At 48.9% G+C, this 17,368-nt stretch overlaps 2 protein-coding genes across 2 annotated transcripts; both read left to right on the top strand.

Moving 5' to 3' along the window:
* Positions 1-78: 78 nt before the first annotated feature.
* Positions 79-13,529, top strand: TEX29 (testis expressed 29). Its single transcript, XM_036300270.1, has 5 exons — positions 79-238; positions 2,871-2,981; positions 9,255-9,324; positions 10,115-10,281; positions 13,380-13,529. The coding sequence occupies exons 1-5, from the start codon at positions 181-183 to the stop codon at positions 13,418-13,420; spliced, it is 447 nt and encodes a 148-aa protein (XP_036156163.1). The 5' UTR covers positions 79-180; the 3' UTR covers positions 13,421-13,529.
* LOC118651273 (small kinetochore-associated protein-like) lies at positions 4,421-5,721 on the top strand. Its single transcript, XM_036300269.1, is given in 3 exon segments — positions 4,421-4,742; positions 4,745-4,975; positions 4,978-5,721. Coding segments are annotated over 3 exon segments (768 nt in total). The 5' UTR covers positions 4,421-4,483; the 3' UTR covers positions 5,256-5,721.
* Positions 13,530-17,368: the final 3,839 nt, after the last annotated feature.

Genomic DNA, 17,368 nt, shown 5'->3' with positions numbered 1-17,368 from the left:
GTTTGATTCTGAAGTCTGCTTGGAGTGTAACTGGGAGACCTGTGGCTGGGGGCTCAGCTGGGGACATGACGGACTGGTGAGACCAGACTCACGCAGCCTGGCTGCCTCAAGGTCTGGCTTGTGCTAATTTCTCTCTTTCCCAGGTTCCCTTGAGCCCTCACCCGTCCTTCAACTGCCACAATGAGATATATGCCAGAACTCAAAAAGTCCCACCCGCATTTCCTGAGGAGTTTTGCAGGTAAGGAGAAGGGAACCTTCAAGGAGCCTATTTCAACCCAAGGTGTAGATGACTAGCACCAGGCTGAGAAGGGAAGGCAAAGAAACTTGTTTTTTTTTTAAAATAATGTAGGAAAATACTGTGAAGTCTTCATTTTTTAAAAATTTCATTGCAAAAAACCCCAAACCTGAGGTTTTCAGCATAAGAAATATTTTTAACTATTTCACAAGGGGTTAGAGGATTAAAGATGTTTTCATATGACATGCCAAACATATACTTCAGCTACTTCATAACTTTTATGGCAAGAGTGATTTTTTTTTTTTTAAAGAAAAAATATTTCTTAACAGTTAAGTTCACCTTTCCCCGTGCCCATCCTGGGTGCCCAGGGTGCAAAGTTGGACACTGGTGCCTGGGTGTTGAAGGAAACTGTGTAAATGTGGCTTTCTCCAGGGCACGTGGTTAGCGTGTATATATAGTGTGGTTGCAGTCGCTTAAAACCACATGGAGGAAATTTCTAGAAGTGAGACCACTGGAGCTTGAGGGAGAAGAGGGACGTGTCACCTACGTTTTTCTTCATGCACAACTATAGTAATGAACAAAAAGAAAAGCAGAAGGAAAGGCAATTTGGTTTTCCTCTTTAGTTTTTGTTTGTTGGCTTGGCAAAGGGACTGACCAGGGAGGTTCCCGGGGTGGCCAGGGCTGGAGACATGAGACCCTGCTATGCGGTGACTGTGAAGAAATACACTGAGACATCCCGGGAGGTCCCAGCAAGCGAAACAGTGCTGGAGAGGGTGCGGGAGGGGCAGGGAGACCCACGGGGGTCCCAGATGCAATGGGGAGACAGCTGCCACGAAGCTGGGGGTGGGGGACCAGCGGCTGTTCCAAAACAGTCCATCAAGGCAGCCAAATGGGAAATCGGTGCCAAGACTGTCTCACCTGTGTGATGATATTAAAGAGAACAGTCAGACCTGGCGGCTGAGGCTCAGTCGGCTGAGCAATGTCCCAGGCCGAGGGGACAATGCATATTTTCTCGCCCATGTGTCTGCTGCAGTAAACACCCACTGTCACCTGGAGCAGGTCTGGGAACCCATGGCCATGGGGGGAGGTGGGGATAGAGGCGTGAGGTGGGGTTGGAGGCGTGAGGTGGGGACGGAGGCGTGGTGGAGATAGGTCCCAGCTCTGCCCGCTAGCTGTGTAGCCTTGAGTCTCGGGATCTTTCTGGATGAGGTTGAGGACTGTCAGCAGCAGCCGGCCGTCTGACCTCTGTGGGGGCCACAGGCTGGCATGGCATGGTGGCGCTCCCCTTGCTGTGACCCTGAGACCATCATGACCGCCCTGAGGGCCTTCGGTGGGCTCCCTGCAGCCCAGACCACACTGGGAGCAAAGCCCAGCACAGCTCCCCATCCACTAACCTGACAGCCTCTCTGCAGAGCGACTGAGAGCTCAGTGACCACAGGACCCCTGGGGAGCCAGCATGCCACGGCCTCCTGGACCAGCCTAGGAGCCCCTCTAGTCCAGCTGTGCCAAGGACAGGCCCCTCTGCCCCTCCCGGTCACTGGCGACCAGGACCCAGCTTTAGGAGAGAGCCGGGATGTCTCACATCCTCCAACTCTGCCGGAGTCCATCTGTGGGCTCTGAGGGCTGCAGTGGCATTCAGAGGCCATCACTGTTCCATTACATCCCTGGCGGGCGTGGGCAGCCATGGCGACAGAATTTGTCACACCCGGAGTCGGGGGTGTCTAGGGAAGGAGAGGGAAAAGCATGAGAGACAGCGGTTTCTCTGGAACCCTTTAGTCTGAAAGTCTAAATCAGTGGTCAGCAAACTGCGGCCCCTTGAGTGTGGCTCTTCCACAAAATGCCACGTGTGGGCGCGCACGTACAGCGCGATTGAAACTTCCTGGCCACACTCAAGGGGCCAAAGAGCCGCATGTGGCTCGCTAGCCACAGTTTGCCTACCACTGGTCTAAATGAACCCTAGGAAAATTCATCAGAGAGTCAGGAGGTGGGCGGGCTCCCCACTTCCCCTCCCCCTAGTGACAGATACCCCCAGGGTCAGGCAGAGGCTGCTGCTGCCAGTTAGGGAACCACAGGTCCTCAAAGCTGAAGGTGCATCGGTTGGGCAGCTGAGCTCTGCTGAAGCGGCCACTTATCCCCTGCGGTGTATGGCACATTCATTATCTTTTTTTCTCTTTTTGGTCAAAACTGGCATTAAACTTTGTCCTTTTGATTCAACTTTTAAATTCTGAACTAATGCTCAGCCCATAGTGATCATTTTAATTCACTGTCTGCTTACAAGTGAATTAATTACACATTATAACCTGAACTCCCGAATATCCATTGTGTGAGGTCTTTGTTCCCCGCTTTCTTTGTAGAGCTAGAGCGCCGAGCCTGGCGAGGCGAGCGCTCCACTCCTCGGAGATGTATTATCTCCTTCATCATTAGAGGCCCCTGCATTATTCTGTGTCATTAACTTGGCATTATTTTGTTCAGCTCCCCATATATTCCAGATCTTAGTTTCAAAGTGAGATTTCTATGATGCATAATTAAAAACCCACCACATGCACCCCCGAGTTTCCCTGCCAAGCCCAGTGGTGTTGAGAATGACGGGGGTGGCTGTGTCTGGGGCGATAGCGGGTCTGTGTCTGCTCTGCAGTGTGCGACATTCCTCTGGACCACATATGCAGCCACGACATCAGCAGAGATCAGTGCAAGGGACTCGGGCGCTGCTTTCACAGAGGTGTCTGCAATGAAAAGTCAGTTTCCAGTAAGTATCCGGGCCGGGCCCACCCAGGTGGACAAAGCCATGGAGTCCCAGGGCAGGCCTGCCTTCCCTCCCGGGTCTCTGTCCCTGGACAGGCCTCTCGCATCGTCCTGGTCACATCTCTGCAGTAGTGGGAGCAGAGGGCTGTGAGGGTCTGGGACTGGGACTGAGGCAACCTGGGAAAGTCCCCTCCCAGATGGGTAGACTTGCTGTGGAAGAAGACTGACCGAGAGCCTCCTTCCTCGGTCATTCTGGGGGTGTAACTGCTGGAGGTGGGGACTCAGTACTACAAAAGCACCTGGTTGGGGGCGGGGCTGGCTGCTGACCATGCGAAAGGCAAGACCTGACCAGGCGGGAGCTGTAGATTGTAGCTGGGACCCTGAGGATGACTGAGGACCCCTATGCTGGGGAGAGTGGGAGGGGCTGGGGGAAGTTTCTTCGGTTTCATCCTAATCAGAATAAAACCACAGCCCTGGCACTAAGATCTGCTCCCGGGCCACTGCAGTCTGGGCTGTGCCTGGGGAGGTAGGGCCTGCAGGGACTCCCGGGGTGGGGGCTGTGGGATCTGAGGAGAGCGCCATCCTCACTCAGAACAGGGCTGCTTCCTGCCAGCCCACCAGGGGAGGCTCTGGGTGAGCCCGTGCTCAGAGGGTGGGGTGTGGGGTGGGGGGGGTGGGGGGTTGGAGGGGTGGGGGGTGGGGGAGTGGGAGGATGGGGGGGGGGTGCAGCGGAGGATATAAACTAGATGCCTGGCCCAGAAGGGAAGCTGCTTTAAATATCCTTTCTGTATATTTTCTCACACTTTAGAGAAATTCCAGAGGTCTTTGTGCCTCTTGATGGTTGATGGGTTTTCTTGCCCTTGTGGCCCTTTCAGAAATGAGGGTGAATGGGCTCCAGGACTGTTTGGAAGGAGATTAAACAAGTCGGTGGGCCAGGGCAGCCTACATAAGCCCTCACCACAGAGGAGGAAAGTGCCCACAGATATGAAAAGCTGGCCGCTGGCCGGGACACTCAACAGCTCTGATGCCCCTCCCTGTCCTAGGCTGCTCTCCTGTCCTCACCCCCCGAAGTGGACACAGGTGCCCTTGTGCTGTGGCTTGGGAGGATCTCTTCTTTTCTCTTCTTTCTCCTCTGAGTCCAGTTCAACTGAGCCCCTCAGAGGCAAGACAACGTGTCTGCCTTCTCATCCCAGGACACAGTCAGACTTAGGAAGTCAGAAACACTGGTGACCCATGAGTGTTACCAACTCTTGGCCCACAGGGCTGCCTGGTCCCATGACCCACAACTCTAAGCCAGCTCTTTTAAGAAGTAAGTGATATTCTGGATAAAATGACTCAAGAAGCTAATGTATTGGCAGGATCTTGGCTCACCCAAAGGGAGAGCATCTGTCTAAATGGTAAAGATTTGGCACTTAGGGCAAAAGAAAGGGACATTTGGCTTCTCAAAAAGTGGCAGATAATTTTGAAACCCCGGTGGCAGACCCGGCCGGCAGCGTGGCAGTTTCCATGGAGGACCTTTTGAGTCGGAGCAACGAGGACTGCGGGCGGGAGCAGCAGGCACCTGGGGCCAAGCCTTGCCACCCCGCGACCATGACCAACGTGGCTAAGACAGTGCACACCCTGCAGCCCCCCTCCGTGCTGAGTGGCAGCCCGCTCGCCGACACACAAACTCGAGCCACTTCTAAGAGCTTATTACCTGTGAAGTCTAAAGAAGTCGATGCTTCCAGATCTCTTCATCCAGGAGTTTCAGAAAATGATGTAATGAAAGGCAGGGGAAAGCTGCAGATATTGCCATCAAGAGGAACATCAAAAAGAGCTACAGGCCATTGAGTAAGCAGAAGTCAGAGGAAGAGCTCAAGGATAAGAACCAGATCTTAGAGGCTGTCAACAAGCAGTTACACCAGAAGTTGACTGAAACTCAGGGAAAACTGAAGGACCTGACTGAAAAGGTGGAGCTGCTGCAGAAGTTTCAGGACAACAGTTTGGTGATTTGGGAGAGCAAGGCCTCAACCCAGACAGTAAAACCCTGGAATCACAGCAAGAATCCAACCCGGATCACATGGACTCGATGTTGCTGTTAGAAACTTTGCAAGATGAATTGAAGCTTTTTAACCAAACAGCAAAAAAGCAGATGGAGGAGTTACAGGCCTTAAAAGTAAAGTTGAAGATGAAAGAAGAAGAGAGGGCCCGGTTCCTAGAGCAGCAGACCCTATGTAACAGCCAAGTAAATGATTTCACAGCAGCCCTTGAGGAAATGGAGCAGCTATTAGAAATGTGACAAAAAGCAAGTGGCCAGATGGCTCTCTCTTGGGGATTAACTTTTGGAGGAAGCCACTAAGGACATCTGCTTCTTGGCTGTGATCTTCACCATTCCAAGAATGAAACCAGTTTGTGCAGTAGGATTAAGGATAGTTAGTGCTGGAATGGCAGTTCTTCCTTTAAGAAAGTGTTCTCACTCGTCAGATTGGCCAGCTCTCTGAACTTCACATGTACATAATTGAGGTCTACAAGAAGGGAATCTGGACGCTTGGATCAACTCCTGGGCAGCAAAGTGACCCACTGTTAGAAACAGGAGACTCAACCAGCCACAGCCAGAGGATCCAAAAGGTCACATTCAGATGTGCAGGAAGAAACCCTGAATCGTACCATGGGGCACAGGTCTCCACAGGAAACGCCACTGAGGAGCCATGCAGGCCCTCTAATTTGGACACATGGGAACTTAAAGTCACTTGAAATGGCTTAATAAATGGGGTGAAGGTATAGATAGCAATAACACCAAATGAAACAATACACTTTGGAGCTTTTAATCTAAATCACTTCTGTGTTTTTTATATGTATATATATAAAGTGCTAATTTTAAAATAAATATTTCTGTAACTTCAGATTGCAAAAAACAAAAAAGTGGCAGATGAGAGGCCACAATGAATGCCATTTACAGCTGGGAGGGTTTTCTGACGACAATTTTTCTTTAGATCTTGAATTAGATAACTTGGGAACACATCTCCTTATTAATCCTGCCCTCTACCTTCGGGAGATTCCAGCATCCCTAATGTTATTGTAAATGGAATTGTCTTCTTAATTCTACTTTCAAATTGTACATAGAATCCTCGATATGTACCCAAGAGAACTGAAAGGTTGCTAGTATATAGAACTACAATTTTGTGTATTTGTCTTGTATCCTTAACCTTCTTCAACTCATTTATTAATGGCTTGCTTAGGATTTTCTACATGTAAAATCATACCATCTGCCTATGAGATAGTTTTACTTCTTTCTTTCTAATATAGATGGTTTTATTTAATTTTCTTGTCTAGTTGCCCTGGCTAGAACCTCCAGTACAATGGTGAATAGAGGCAGTGAGAATGGACATCTTCATCTTATTTCTGATTTTAGGGGCAAATTTCCAGTGTTTCACCTTTAAGTGCGATGGCAGCTATGAGTTGAGGAAGTTCTTTTCTGTTCCTAGTTTCTTAAGTGTTTTTTTTATCAAAGAATATTGGACTTTATCAAATTATTACCCATGTGGACTTGTTATTGTCCAGTATCTTTCCCTTTTATCCCGAAGGACTCCCTTTTATATTTCTTGTAAGGCATTTATGGTGATGTCACCCTGAAAGTTACTTCTGAGCTGCAATGAATCTCTAGTTGTACATAATCAGGCAGTGAATTTGAACAAGACATAGTGCTTTTCCTTAAAGGAGTTCATTATCTTCCACCTACCTCATCCTAAAACCCACAGCCTTAGCCAGAATCTTATTTGAGAAATCTTTTTGAGTCCTGGGTCTTCCAATGTTGAACGGCCTATTGTATTATATTCCAACAGCCCACTCCCTGGAGTATGCGACAGGTACTCCTGAGCTGGGTTCACGGCACTGGCTGGTGATTTGGCCATAATTTGCTGCTTTGGGCACTTATCATCTTTCTGTTTCTGTTTTGTGTATTGGTGGGTTCACACACACACACACACACACACACACACACACACACACACCCCTATTTGGAGAGGAGCAGATGATTACATTCAGCTCACTTCATTTCCATCACAGGGTTTCCCTTCTTAGAGGACTCCAGTATCCTAGGCATTTATGCAACTTAGTTTTTCTGGGACTTTTACCTTTTGGGGGTCCTAAAAGCAGGAAACATTCACATCCAAAGGGCATTTGGGTTTGTTCTTTCAACCTTTTACATATAAAGATGCAGAAGACATTCAATTCCCAGGTCAAGTCACAGAACTGGACACCATCTTCGGCCATTAACGATGCCAATTTTCTCGTCTCCCAGAGAAACAGAGACAACAGCAGGAAGTGGTGAAACAGAGCATCCAGGGGAGACTGCAGCCGGCAAGGGAGCGCAATCCAAGCTGCTGCTGCTTTCCCCACCGGTCCCTCCCCGAGCATCTTCTCATCGGGATTTTCCGTGGGAGTTGGCCATTTTGTAAACGTTAGCATGTATCACAAACATTGTTTAAATTAGTGTAATCACCTTATTTATGCCTGTTATTCATTTGAAAAATGAATAACACCTAACAGCACCTTCATTATTGGTGTCTTTACGGACTCCTCTCCGCCCACCCCCATGAGCTCTCAGGAATGTTTTCTCCTCGAAGAGAGCTCACGGCTCTGCAAGTGGAATTGTCACTGTTGCATGGAGGCGAGTGCTAATCCTCTCTTCATTCTTTCCATTTCCACAAGTGAGCTGTGTGGGCTGGGCTCTTTCTCGCCTCTGACTTCTTTCACGGTGGCGAGGGTGGGCCACCTGTGGGAAGGGTCTGGGCAGTGAGCCCTGCATTGCGTTCTCACTGAGCCCTCAAATTACTTCTCATTTCTTTGACATCTTACTCACTGAAGACGGCGACGGAACCTTTGTGCTGTGTAAGTTGTAGTATTCGGTGACAGGGTATTATGAGCTCTTTGTGCGTATAATTCCATGTTATGAAAACCTTTCACCAACTTCTTAAATTGGCTGGTTTGAAGTGCTCATTGTGTTACGGCATAATCTGTATGATTAAGAATGTGAACTTGGGGAATTAGCATTAGATCTTTGAGAAACAATCAGGGACTCAGAGAGAGTGACTTGCCTTCACCCTTCAGCCTTGACTTAGGCACATTATGTAACATGTCATGTCTCCCGAGTGTATGACTTCCGTTTCTCCAGGAGACGTGCTGAGCTGATTGCAAAACTTCTGTTTAGTTATATTTGGAGGAGAATTTCTCCAGATACTTCTTAAAGAAAATAATGCTGTCTTTCAGTTGCTGCTATTTCTGAAGGATCATCATGTATGGTTTATTAAAAACCACACATATTGTTTATAACAAATAGTGTGCTGGCCAGACACTGCACAGAGGCTCAGCCTCTGCCTCCAGGAGCTTGACCTCAAGGACCAAAAATACCTGCACGTATAAAGATACAGAAGATGCGCTGATGATTGAATCCTGAAACATTGTCTACATATGTGTCTCTCTCTAACCGGACTTCGCTACCATTAATTCTGAATTTATTTCATGAACCAAGACACAAGATCCCACTAAGGGATACACATTCCCTGGAATTCAAAACTTTGAGGTTTACCTTCTTGTCCCTTAAAAACTTCTCATTTCACGCTTTCAAATACAATGAACTTGATTTGTTCATTTCAATTCGCTTCATTCAGCATCACTGAAAGTGAACCTTCTCTGTGCCTTTTGCTACACCCCTAGGAGAAAGTGCAGTGGGAGTGGAGAGGGGCAGAGAATTTAAACCAACTAATGCTCCTATGCAGGGGAACACAGAATAGAGGCCACCCCCTACGAGTCACTTTGAAGGCCCTGATTCTTCCGTTTTGAGAAGATGGAAGCAATTGAGGACAGTGAAAACCCTTGTTAGTACAGAAAAACTCCGTCAATATAACTTGAAATCAGACCAACGGAATTTAACATCCAAAAAGCATCTTTGGAATCACTTTCAGGGAGTTGGGGTCAGGATGAGGTGCCAGATGGCAGGAGGCCCCATGTCGCTGTTTCCTGGGGGACAGACAAGGGACCACCTCTGCAGGCTCCCCTCAGGGGGCAGTCCTCTGTCATCGGGGAGCCAGGCCACCACCCTGAGTCCCTTTCATGTGGAGCCCTCATCTGTCTGGGGGTGACCTTGGTCCCAGGGCAGTGTTTTGGGAGGGGAGTGGCAGTGTTAGTGGAGCGGCCAGTGCTCGGGGGAGCTGGGTGGAGGGCCCAGGCCCACCTCGGGGAGGAGGACTGCCCTGTTGTAATGAACCCAAATCATGGTAAATGGAAATTGTTTTTTCAGTTTATGTGCACGTGTTTTGTGCCTTGATCCTGATCATTGCTGCAGCCTTTATTATCACCATGATTTACAGGTCAGCCATTCTGTTCTTTCAAACTCACACGTAGAACTTTGGTGGGAGAGGAGCAGGCATGCGGGGGGGGAGGGGGGGACTCCCCTCCTCGGCTATTGGGGCCACATGGACCGCCTGTGAGGCCTGAGAGACCTCCTTTTCCCCCAGATCTTGATAATAATACCAGCCAGCCTTTCATATGCACCTATCATTTCACTCCACAGCCCTCCTACGAGGAGCAGGGCGGGGGGGTGGAGGTGGGGGGCCCTGTCTGCAGAGCCCTGGCTCCAGGCTGACCACGCCCCTTCATCCTGTGCTAAAGACCTGTTGGATCCATGCTCTCAGACACAATCTCCCCCTCTAGTTTCCATGGTGACGACATGCACACCCAGCAAGGCTACCTAGGCTGCTTGCTGCCCCCTGGCCGGACTGGAATTCAGCTTTCCCCCTTGGGGGGCCTTGCACCAGCCCGAGATTAGTTGAGGCACTTTGTCCAGCAACAAGGAAAACGATCTTCCTCTCTGAGTGGTGCTGGGTGGCGTCTTGAGTGAGCGACGCGGCTGTAACCTGCACGCAGTGCCCACCTTCCCCACTCCTGCTGTTGTCCTGGGGAGTCTGGCTGCTGCATGCAGGCGTCTGTTCAGGGCAGGTAGAAGGAACTAAAATGGGAAGTCCCAAGGCAAAGCATTTACCCTGACAGATGTTCTACATGCATGATCATGAACCCTATACTTTTAGGGCGGTGCCCTGGCGGCCCATAATTTTCCATCTTTAATTTCTCTGATTCTGATACAAACTCTCTTCCCTTCAGAGTTGTCCAAGAAAGGAAAGAAAAGGAAGCCACTATGGAATTGCCTTTGTCATTCAAGTCTGGAGGTGAAGTCGCGGCAGCTGCTGCTGCCCGTAAGCTGGCAGTGTTGAAGGCTCGGACTGCCAGAGCACTGCCGTGTGCCGGATGTGCCAGGAACACCGATAAGAGTAAGAGTCGGGATTGCCCATCCTAGGGCTCAGGGCACAGCTTTCCTCCCTCGACACATCTTACCTGTGAAAGATACCCAGTCAGCAGCTACATTAGCCTTTTAGCAGAAGTTGCACTTTTTTCTTTTTCAGTTTGGACTAAATTTATTTTTTCCAATTAGAAGGGTCTAGCATGGGTTTCCTGCTCTAAAGCCACATTTCCCTCCATAACTATTGTCTTCTATCTTTACTTTCTCCTCTCTTTGCCTCTCTGTCATTCCACCCTCTCTAGCCAGTCCAGCTGCGTGGTGGGCAGTGGGTAAGGGGCGGTAGTGATGTTGGGGTGTATCTACATCCAGTGGCTTCCTGGCAGGTGCCTGACAACACCATTCCTATTGTGGCTCCCTGGCAGCTCAGTGGCCCTGGTTGAAGAGATGTAAACACAATAGCTAAGTCTTCCAACACCTCTGACTTTTAGGAAGCAAAGCCGCATGTATGTGATTAACTCTTAGGAGGACTTGGCAGTTGCTTGATGCTTTTCACAGTCGGCAACTTGCTAGGTAGAGAAAGAAACATCCCCAATGGTCAGCTCAATCTTAGGTGATATTGTTTGGGAACATGGTCTAGGTCTCTTATTATTCACTAAAGACCTGGTGCACGAAATTTGTGCACTGTGGGGGGGGGCGGTGTGGGGAGGTCCCTCACCTTAGCCTGTGTCCATTCACAGTCCGGGAAGCCTTGGGGGATGTCTGACTGATGGCTTAGGCCCACTCCCCATGGGCCTTAGTGTTGCCGCGGAGGCAGGAGAGGCTTCTGTCACTGGCGCTGCTCTTGCCAGCTGTGAGCCTGGCTTCTGCCTGAACAGTGCTCCCCCTGTGGGAGTGGACTGACCACCAAGGGGGGCAGCTCCTGTGCTGAGTGGGATCGGGCCAAAACCGGCTCTCTGACATCCCCCTAGGGGTCCCAGATTGTGAGAGGGTGCAGGCCAGGCTGAGGGACCCCACCAGTGCATGGTTGGGGCCAAGGAGGGATGTGAGAGGTTGACCAGCTGGGGAGGAACCGCAGGAGGGCTCCAGGGCATGTCTGGTCCATCTCTCTCAGTCCCGATCAGCTGGACCTCAGCAGCAAGCTAACCTACCAGTCAGAGCATCTGCCCCCTAGTGGTCAGTGCATGACATGGCGACTAGTCGACTGGTTGACTGTCTATCCCCTGGTGGTCAGTGCATGTCATAGTGAGCGGTTGAGCAGCCTTAGCTTTGATTGTTTGAACGGATGAACAGATGACTGGACACTTAGCACATTAGGCTTTTATTATGCACTGAGTGGCCAGATTCTTATGACCACCCCATCAGTACTCCGTTGGGCACTTTTTGCCTTCAATACTGTGGTGATTCTTCTTGGCATTGACTCCATGAGACGTTGAAAGGTGATGCGAGGAATCTGACACCATGCCTGATGAATAGCACTGTCCAGTTCTGTGAGATTTGATGGTTGTGGAACCAGCTGCCTGATGGCTCTTTTAACTTTGTCCCACAAATGCTCAATTGGATTGAGATCTGGTGATTGTGGGGGCCACCTAAGCAAGGGAAAGTCTCCCTCATGTTCTTGAAACCACTCCTGCACAATACGAGCACCGTGGCATGGTGCATTGTCTTGTTGGAAGAAGCCATCTCCATTGGGATACGCCATCAACATGATAGGATGAACTTGATTAGCAATGATACTTAGGTATGGTGTGCTATTCCAGTGGTTCTCAACCTTCCGAATGCCATGACCCTTTAATACAGTTCCTCATGTTGTGGTGACCCCCAATTTCATTGTTACAAATTGAACATAATTAAAGCATAGTGATTAATCACAAAAACAATATGTAACTATATGTGTTTTCCGATGGTCTTAGGCGACCCCTGTGAAAGGGTCGTTCGACCCCTAAAGGGGTCGCGACCCACAGGTTGAGAACCGCTGTATTCAGACGTTGTTCCACACGAATTAAAGGGCCCAAATCATGCCAGGAAAACACGCCCCAATCCATAACACTGCCCCCACCAGCTTGAAGGGTTGTACTCATGCATGTGGGGTGCATGCTTTCATGCTGTTTCCACCAAATTCTCACTCTGCCATCTGCATGATGCAACTGGAAACGTGATTCATCAGACCACATGCCTTTTTTCCAATGCTCGACTGCCCAATCCTTGTGTTCCTGTGCGAATTGGAGACGTTTTATCTTGGTAACTGCAGACAGCATAGGTGTTCCAACAGGCCTTCGGCTCTTTTGCTGATACTTGCTCCATGGCTCCGAGCGCCAGCAATCATCCCATGTTCAAAGGCTGTTAAATTGCGTTGTTTACCCATATCTTCAGAAAAAAATCACTTCTGTCTGGTAAACAACCTGCTCCCCTATTTACAATGGTCTGGCTCTCTAGCAACTTCAGGGCTAAATTATAGCTAATTTGCCTACAAACGTCAGGTGGTCGTAATAATCTGGCCACTCAGTGTATAGGAAGAGTCACAAAGACTTGGTTTTACTGGGACAAATGGGAAAAGGGAGAGGCTGGGAGGAGCAGCCTACCCAAATGTCTCCGAGGATCTCGATGCTCACTCCTAACCGAGGCTGTGTCTGTGCACAGAGCGCGATGTCGCCTCCTCAGGGTGGTTTCTGCAGAGGGAGGCCATGAAAGGTGGAGACCGTTCTCCCCCAGGAAGCTCTTTCTCTCCCAGGAGTGAGTGGAGAGACAGGGCAGCACAAACCCACCTACCAAACACAATTGAGTAAATCATGGCCCATTGTATGCCATAGAGATGTGTTCACAGACCTTGACAAAATTTCCCTGGCATTGCTGACTATTCTATTCAAAACACACCACTTAGCCTTGGCCAGTGTTGCGCAGTGGGTTGAGCATAGTCCCATGCACCAAGAGGTTGCAGGTTCCATCCCCAGGCAGGGCACATGCCCAGGTTGCTGCCTCAATCCCCAGTAGGGGGGTATGCAGGAGGTAGTTGATCAATGTTTCTCTCTCTCTCTCTCTCTCTCTCTCTCTCTCTCTCTCTCTCTCTCTCTCATCAATTAAAAAAATATCATTCTTAAAAAACACAAACACTTATTGTCGTTTTAAATTCAGCAACAGTGACAGTAATGAATACTGAAGAAACTAAGGATTGAAATGCATGATGAAGAAAACGTGAAGATTGGCAGAAATATCCAAATGAAACAGTACCATTGTGAACCACTCTTAAACATGGCATGGAATGACTACCCAATTAGGAAAACAATAAAGGTATTTTAAATGCTTTGGCTCTAAGTTGTCTTAGTCAATGCTGTATTTTTGTCTCAGAAGAAAGCCATTGGAGGGTGAGAACATTACCAGAAGCTATATATATATTTGATTTCAGAGAGGAAGGGAGAGGGAGAGAGATAGAAACATCAACGATGAGAGAGAATCATTGATTGGCTGCTTCCTGCATGCTCCCTACTGGGGATTGAGCTCACAACCCAGGCATGTGCCCTGACTGGGAATCAAACCCTGACTTCCTGGTTCATAGGTTGATGCTCAACTACTGAGCCATGCTGATTGGGCAGGGTTTGATTTTTTTTAATGACACTGTTTCCTAGTGATGCCAGAATCAAGGCAGCTTATAGCATTGTCACCAAGGCCCCCTTTTCAGAAGAAAGCTATGCTAATGAGAAGAGCAGCATCATGTTCTGTGAGGCCCAGAACCATCTGGTGCAGCTTCCTCAAAGTCTCTCGTCCAGGTAAGGATGCATGTATGTTTCAGAGTGCCTGACAGTGCTGTGGGTGATGCAAGCCAGCCCAGTTGAGTCTGGTTTTTACTTTGGAAACTTGAATATCTATATGTATAAAAGCCTAAGTGACTGTTCGACCGGTAGCTATAATGTGCACTGACCACCAGGGGGCAGATGCTCAATGCACAGGCATGGGAACATAGAACAGACTGATGAATCTCAGAGGAAAATGGGGAGGGGGGCAGGGCTGGAAGAGATTAACCAAAGATCTTATATGCATACCAGGGTCCCTCGGCCTGGCCTGCACCATCTCACAATCTGGGATCCCTCGGGGAATGTCAGACTGCTGGTTTTGGCCCAATCCCAGGCCGAGGGACCCCACCAGTGCATGAATCTGTGCACTGGGCCTTTAGTGTATATATATATATACACATATATATATATATACACGTATATGTATATGTATATGTATATGTATATGTATATGTATATGTATATGTATATGTATGTAGGAGTCCCTAGACACCCTCATTTATTTTTCAGCTGGTAAATTCTATGCATGTGAGCAATGCAGGTTTGGTCAAGGTCCTACAAGATCTTACTAGTAGCCCAGGCTTCTTCGAGAATGGAGGATGAGAGAGGGTGAGGGATAGAGGCTGGCCCTTTCCTTCTCACACACATCCTGCTGACCTTAGTTATTGGCCCTTATGTTGGTTTAGATCAGATGTCAGCACACCTTTTGTAAAGGTCCAGGCAACAACTATTTTAGGCTCTGTGGGTCAGAAGTTCTGATGCTCTTCAACTCTGCTTGTGTAGCATTAAGGTGGCCACAGACAATGGAAATGCATGGATGTGGCTAGGTTTTAATAAAACTTTATATAAAATCAGGTGATGGCTAGACTTGGCCTGCAAGCTGTGGTTTGTCAACCCCTATTTTTTTGCCCATCTTTTCCTAGAAATTTCACAACTAGTCATTTCTGTGATCTCTGTAGGTCGAAAGCCTCTGATGGTCAATTTGTTCTTATAGCTTATTGTGATTGTACCCACCTACTCTGTAAACAGCCAGGACCTGGAGTTCCCATGCTGGGATCCCATTCCCAGGAGTTATTAATTCACCTACGTCCGGCACAGGGCAGCCCGCAGAGAGCTTTTCAAGGATGCATTTTTCATGCCTACGTGAATGGGGTGTGCCATTGTCCCTCTTGCAGAGGTATGGTTGTTTGGGAGGCTTATAAAAGATCCATCAGCATCCTCTACACCAGTGGTTCTCAGCCCCAATGAACATTTGGCAACGTTGGGAGACATTTTGGATCGTCAGAACCGGGGGAGGCACTGCTGGCATCTAGTAGGTGGCAAACATCCTGTAGTGCACAGGACAGCCCACGGCAGAGAATCACCCAGCTGATGTAGTGCTGTATAGTGGTCTGACAGTGTTCAGGGAACGAAAGCAATAATTTTGTAAGGAGTAGTTATACTTTAAAAATGTCAAATTATGTTTATACATCATTTAATATTTGAATCAGTTATAATTTCTAGGCAGGACTGACCTGGGATACATCTTACTAATAAAAGCCTAGGTGGTCCTCATGCCATCACGCCATCACAAGATGGCTGCGCCCATAGTGGAGGTGGGGTTCCCGTAACGAGCCGTAATGAGCGATCAGCAGGGACCTGAGGCTGTGTGGCACTGGGGCAGGAGACCTGAGGCTAAGCCCCCTGTCCGGCTGGGCTTGATGGGGGACCTGAGGCCGTACCCCACACCCAGCGGGGCTTGACGGGGGACCTCAAGGCATGCCCCCTGCCCGGGCCTGGGCCAGTAGACCTCAGGCTGTGTCCCTCCGCCCAGTGGGGCTTGACAGTAGACCTCAAGATGTGCCCCCCCTGCCCGGGCTGGGGGAACCTCAGGTTGCACCCCTTGCCCCAGTGCTGGACCAGGGGACCTCAGGCCCTGCCCTCTGCCCAGTGGGGCTTGACAGCGGACCTCAAGGCATGCCCCCACCTTGGCACTGGGCAGGGGGACCTCAGGCCGCTCCCCCTGTTCCGGGGCTGGGCCAGGGGACCTGAGGGTGCGCCCCCCGCCTGGTGGGGCTTGATGAGGGACCTGAGGCTGGACCCCCTACCTGATGGGGCTTGATGGGGGTGGGGCCAGCCAGGCCTGGATCTTGCCCAATGGGGGTGGGGCCGGCAATTTCCTGCGATTTCAAGGTGCATGTGAATGGGCAGGGCCTTGACCCTAGGTCCCATGGCATGCATGCCCCAGACTCTGACAGGAGGAAGATTTTTATATACATTTTACTAATTTTCTTTCATCTCTGACACTTCTATTATAGAGAAAGGGCAAGTAGCAATATTAAAATATTTCCTCCAATTAATTCCCTTTTAATGTGCACAAATTTCATGCACCAGGCCACTAGTACAGAGAGAAGAGGTGGAAAAAAAGAAAAAGAAAAGAAGATTCTGGACTGCCCACTTAGGAGTAGGACCTAGGGTTGCATATGCGTCGGGTGACTGGTGAGCTCGAGCATCATTTCTAACACCATTTCGGTCAGGCCTGTGGTGCCAGCGCTCCTCTTCAGCAGAGGAACTGTACACAAAATGCGCTGAGTGAGCTCAGTTTTCACTGGCGAGGAGTGGAGCGGATTCCTGGGCTGGGACTCGTCTCGGAGGATGGTTAGTCGGGAGCCTGGTTGTTTGATCATCAGGGAAAAAGAAAAAGAGAATGTTGACGTTTCCAGTTCTCAGCCACACAGCTTGGCTTGGCTCAGGACAACTCACTGCTGTATTGTCTGAGTCTTTTACTTTCTTCACTTATGTTTCCTATTTTCAACCAAATATTTGACCCTTACATCACATTTCATGTTATCCTGAGCTGAATAGCAGTGATAATGCTTAGAGAATGATTTGAGATTTTTGAGGGAAAATTATCAGAATCCATAAGTATTACTTTAAATATTATTATTTTTACCATACAGGTTCAAAAAATCCTCTTAAGTACCAAAAGCTAATTAATACTACATATTATTATTTTGCCATGGTAATGTAGGCTGGCTATAGCTTTTGTCTGTATTTCTATGATAGTTGGGGAATATACCAAATTCCCCACTGGGTATATACCAAATCACTTCCCAACTCTCACTCCTTCTGAAAACCATTAGTATATATAATTAGTACTCTCAGAGATTTCCCCAAAGCATTTTAGCCTTTTATTTCAACTACTCTTCTATCCAATATTTCAGCATTAGCAATAATGATGAACGAAGTTGACTTCCATACCACCAGGCTGTAACAAGGTGCCCCTACAGCCGGGGGTGGTGTGGTGTGGTGTGGTTTGAGTGCGTGAGTGGGAGGTTAGAGAAGGCCAAGTGA

The sequence above is a fragment of the Myotis myotis genome, unplaced genomic scaffold (assembly GCF_014108235.1).
Source record: "Myotis myotis isolate mMyoMyo1 unplaced genomic scaffold, mMyoMyo1.p scaffold_m19_p_3, whole genome shotgun sequence".
NCBI classification, from domain to species: Eukaryota; Metazoa; Chordata; class Mammalia; order Chiroptera; family Vespertilionidae; genus Myotis; species Myotis myotis.
The sequence above is the reverse complement of the archived record's forward strand: the minus strand, read 5'-3'. Positions and strand labels throughout refer to the sequence as shown.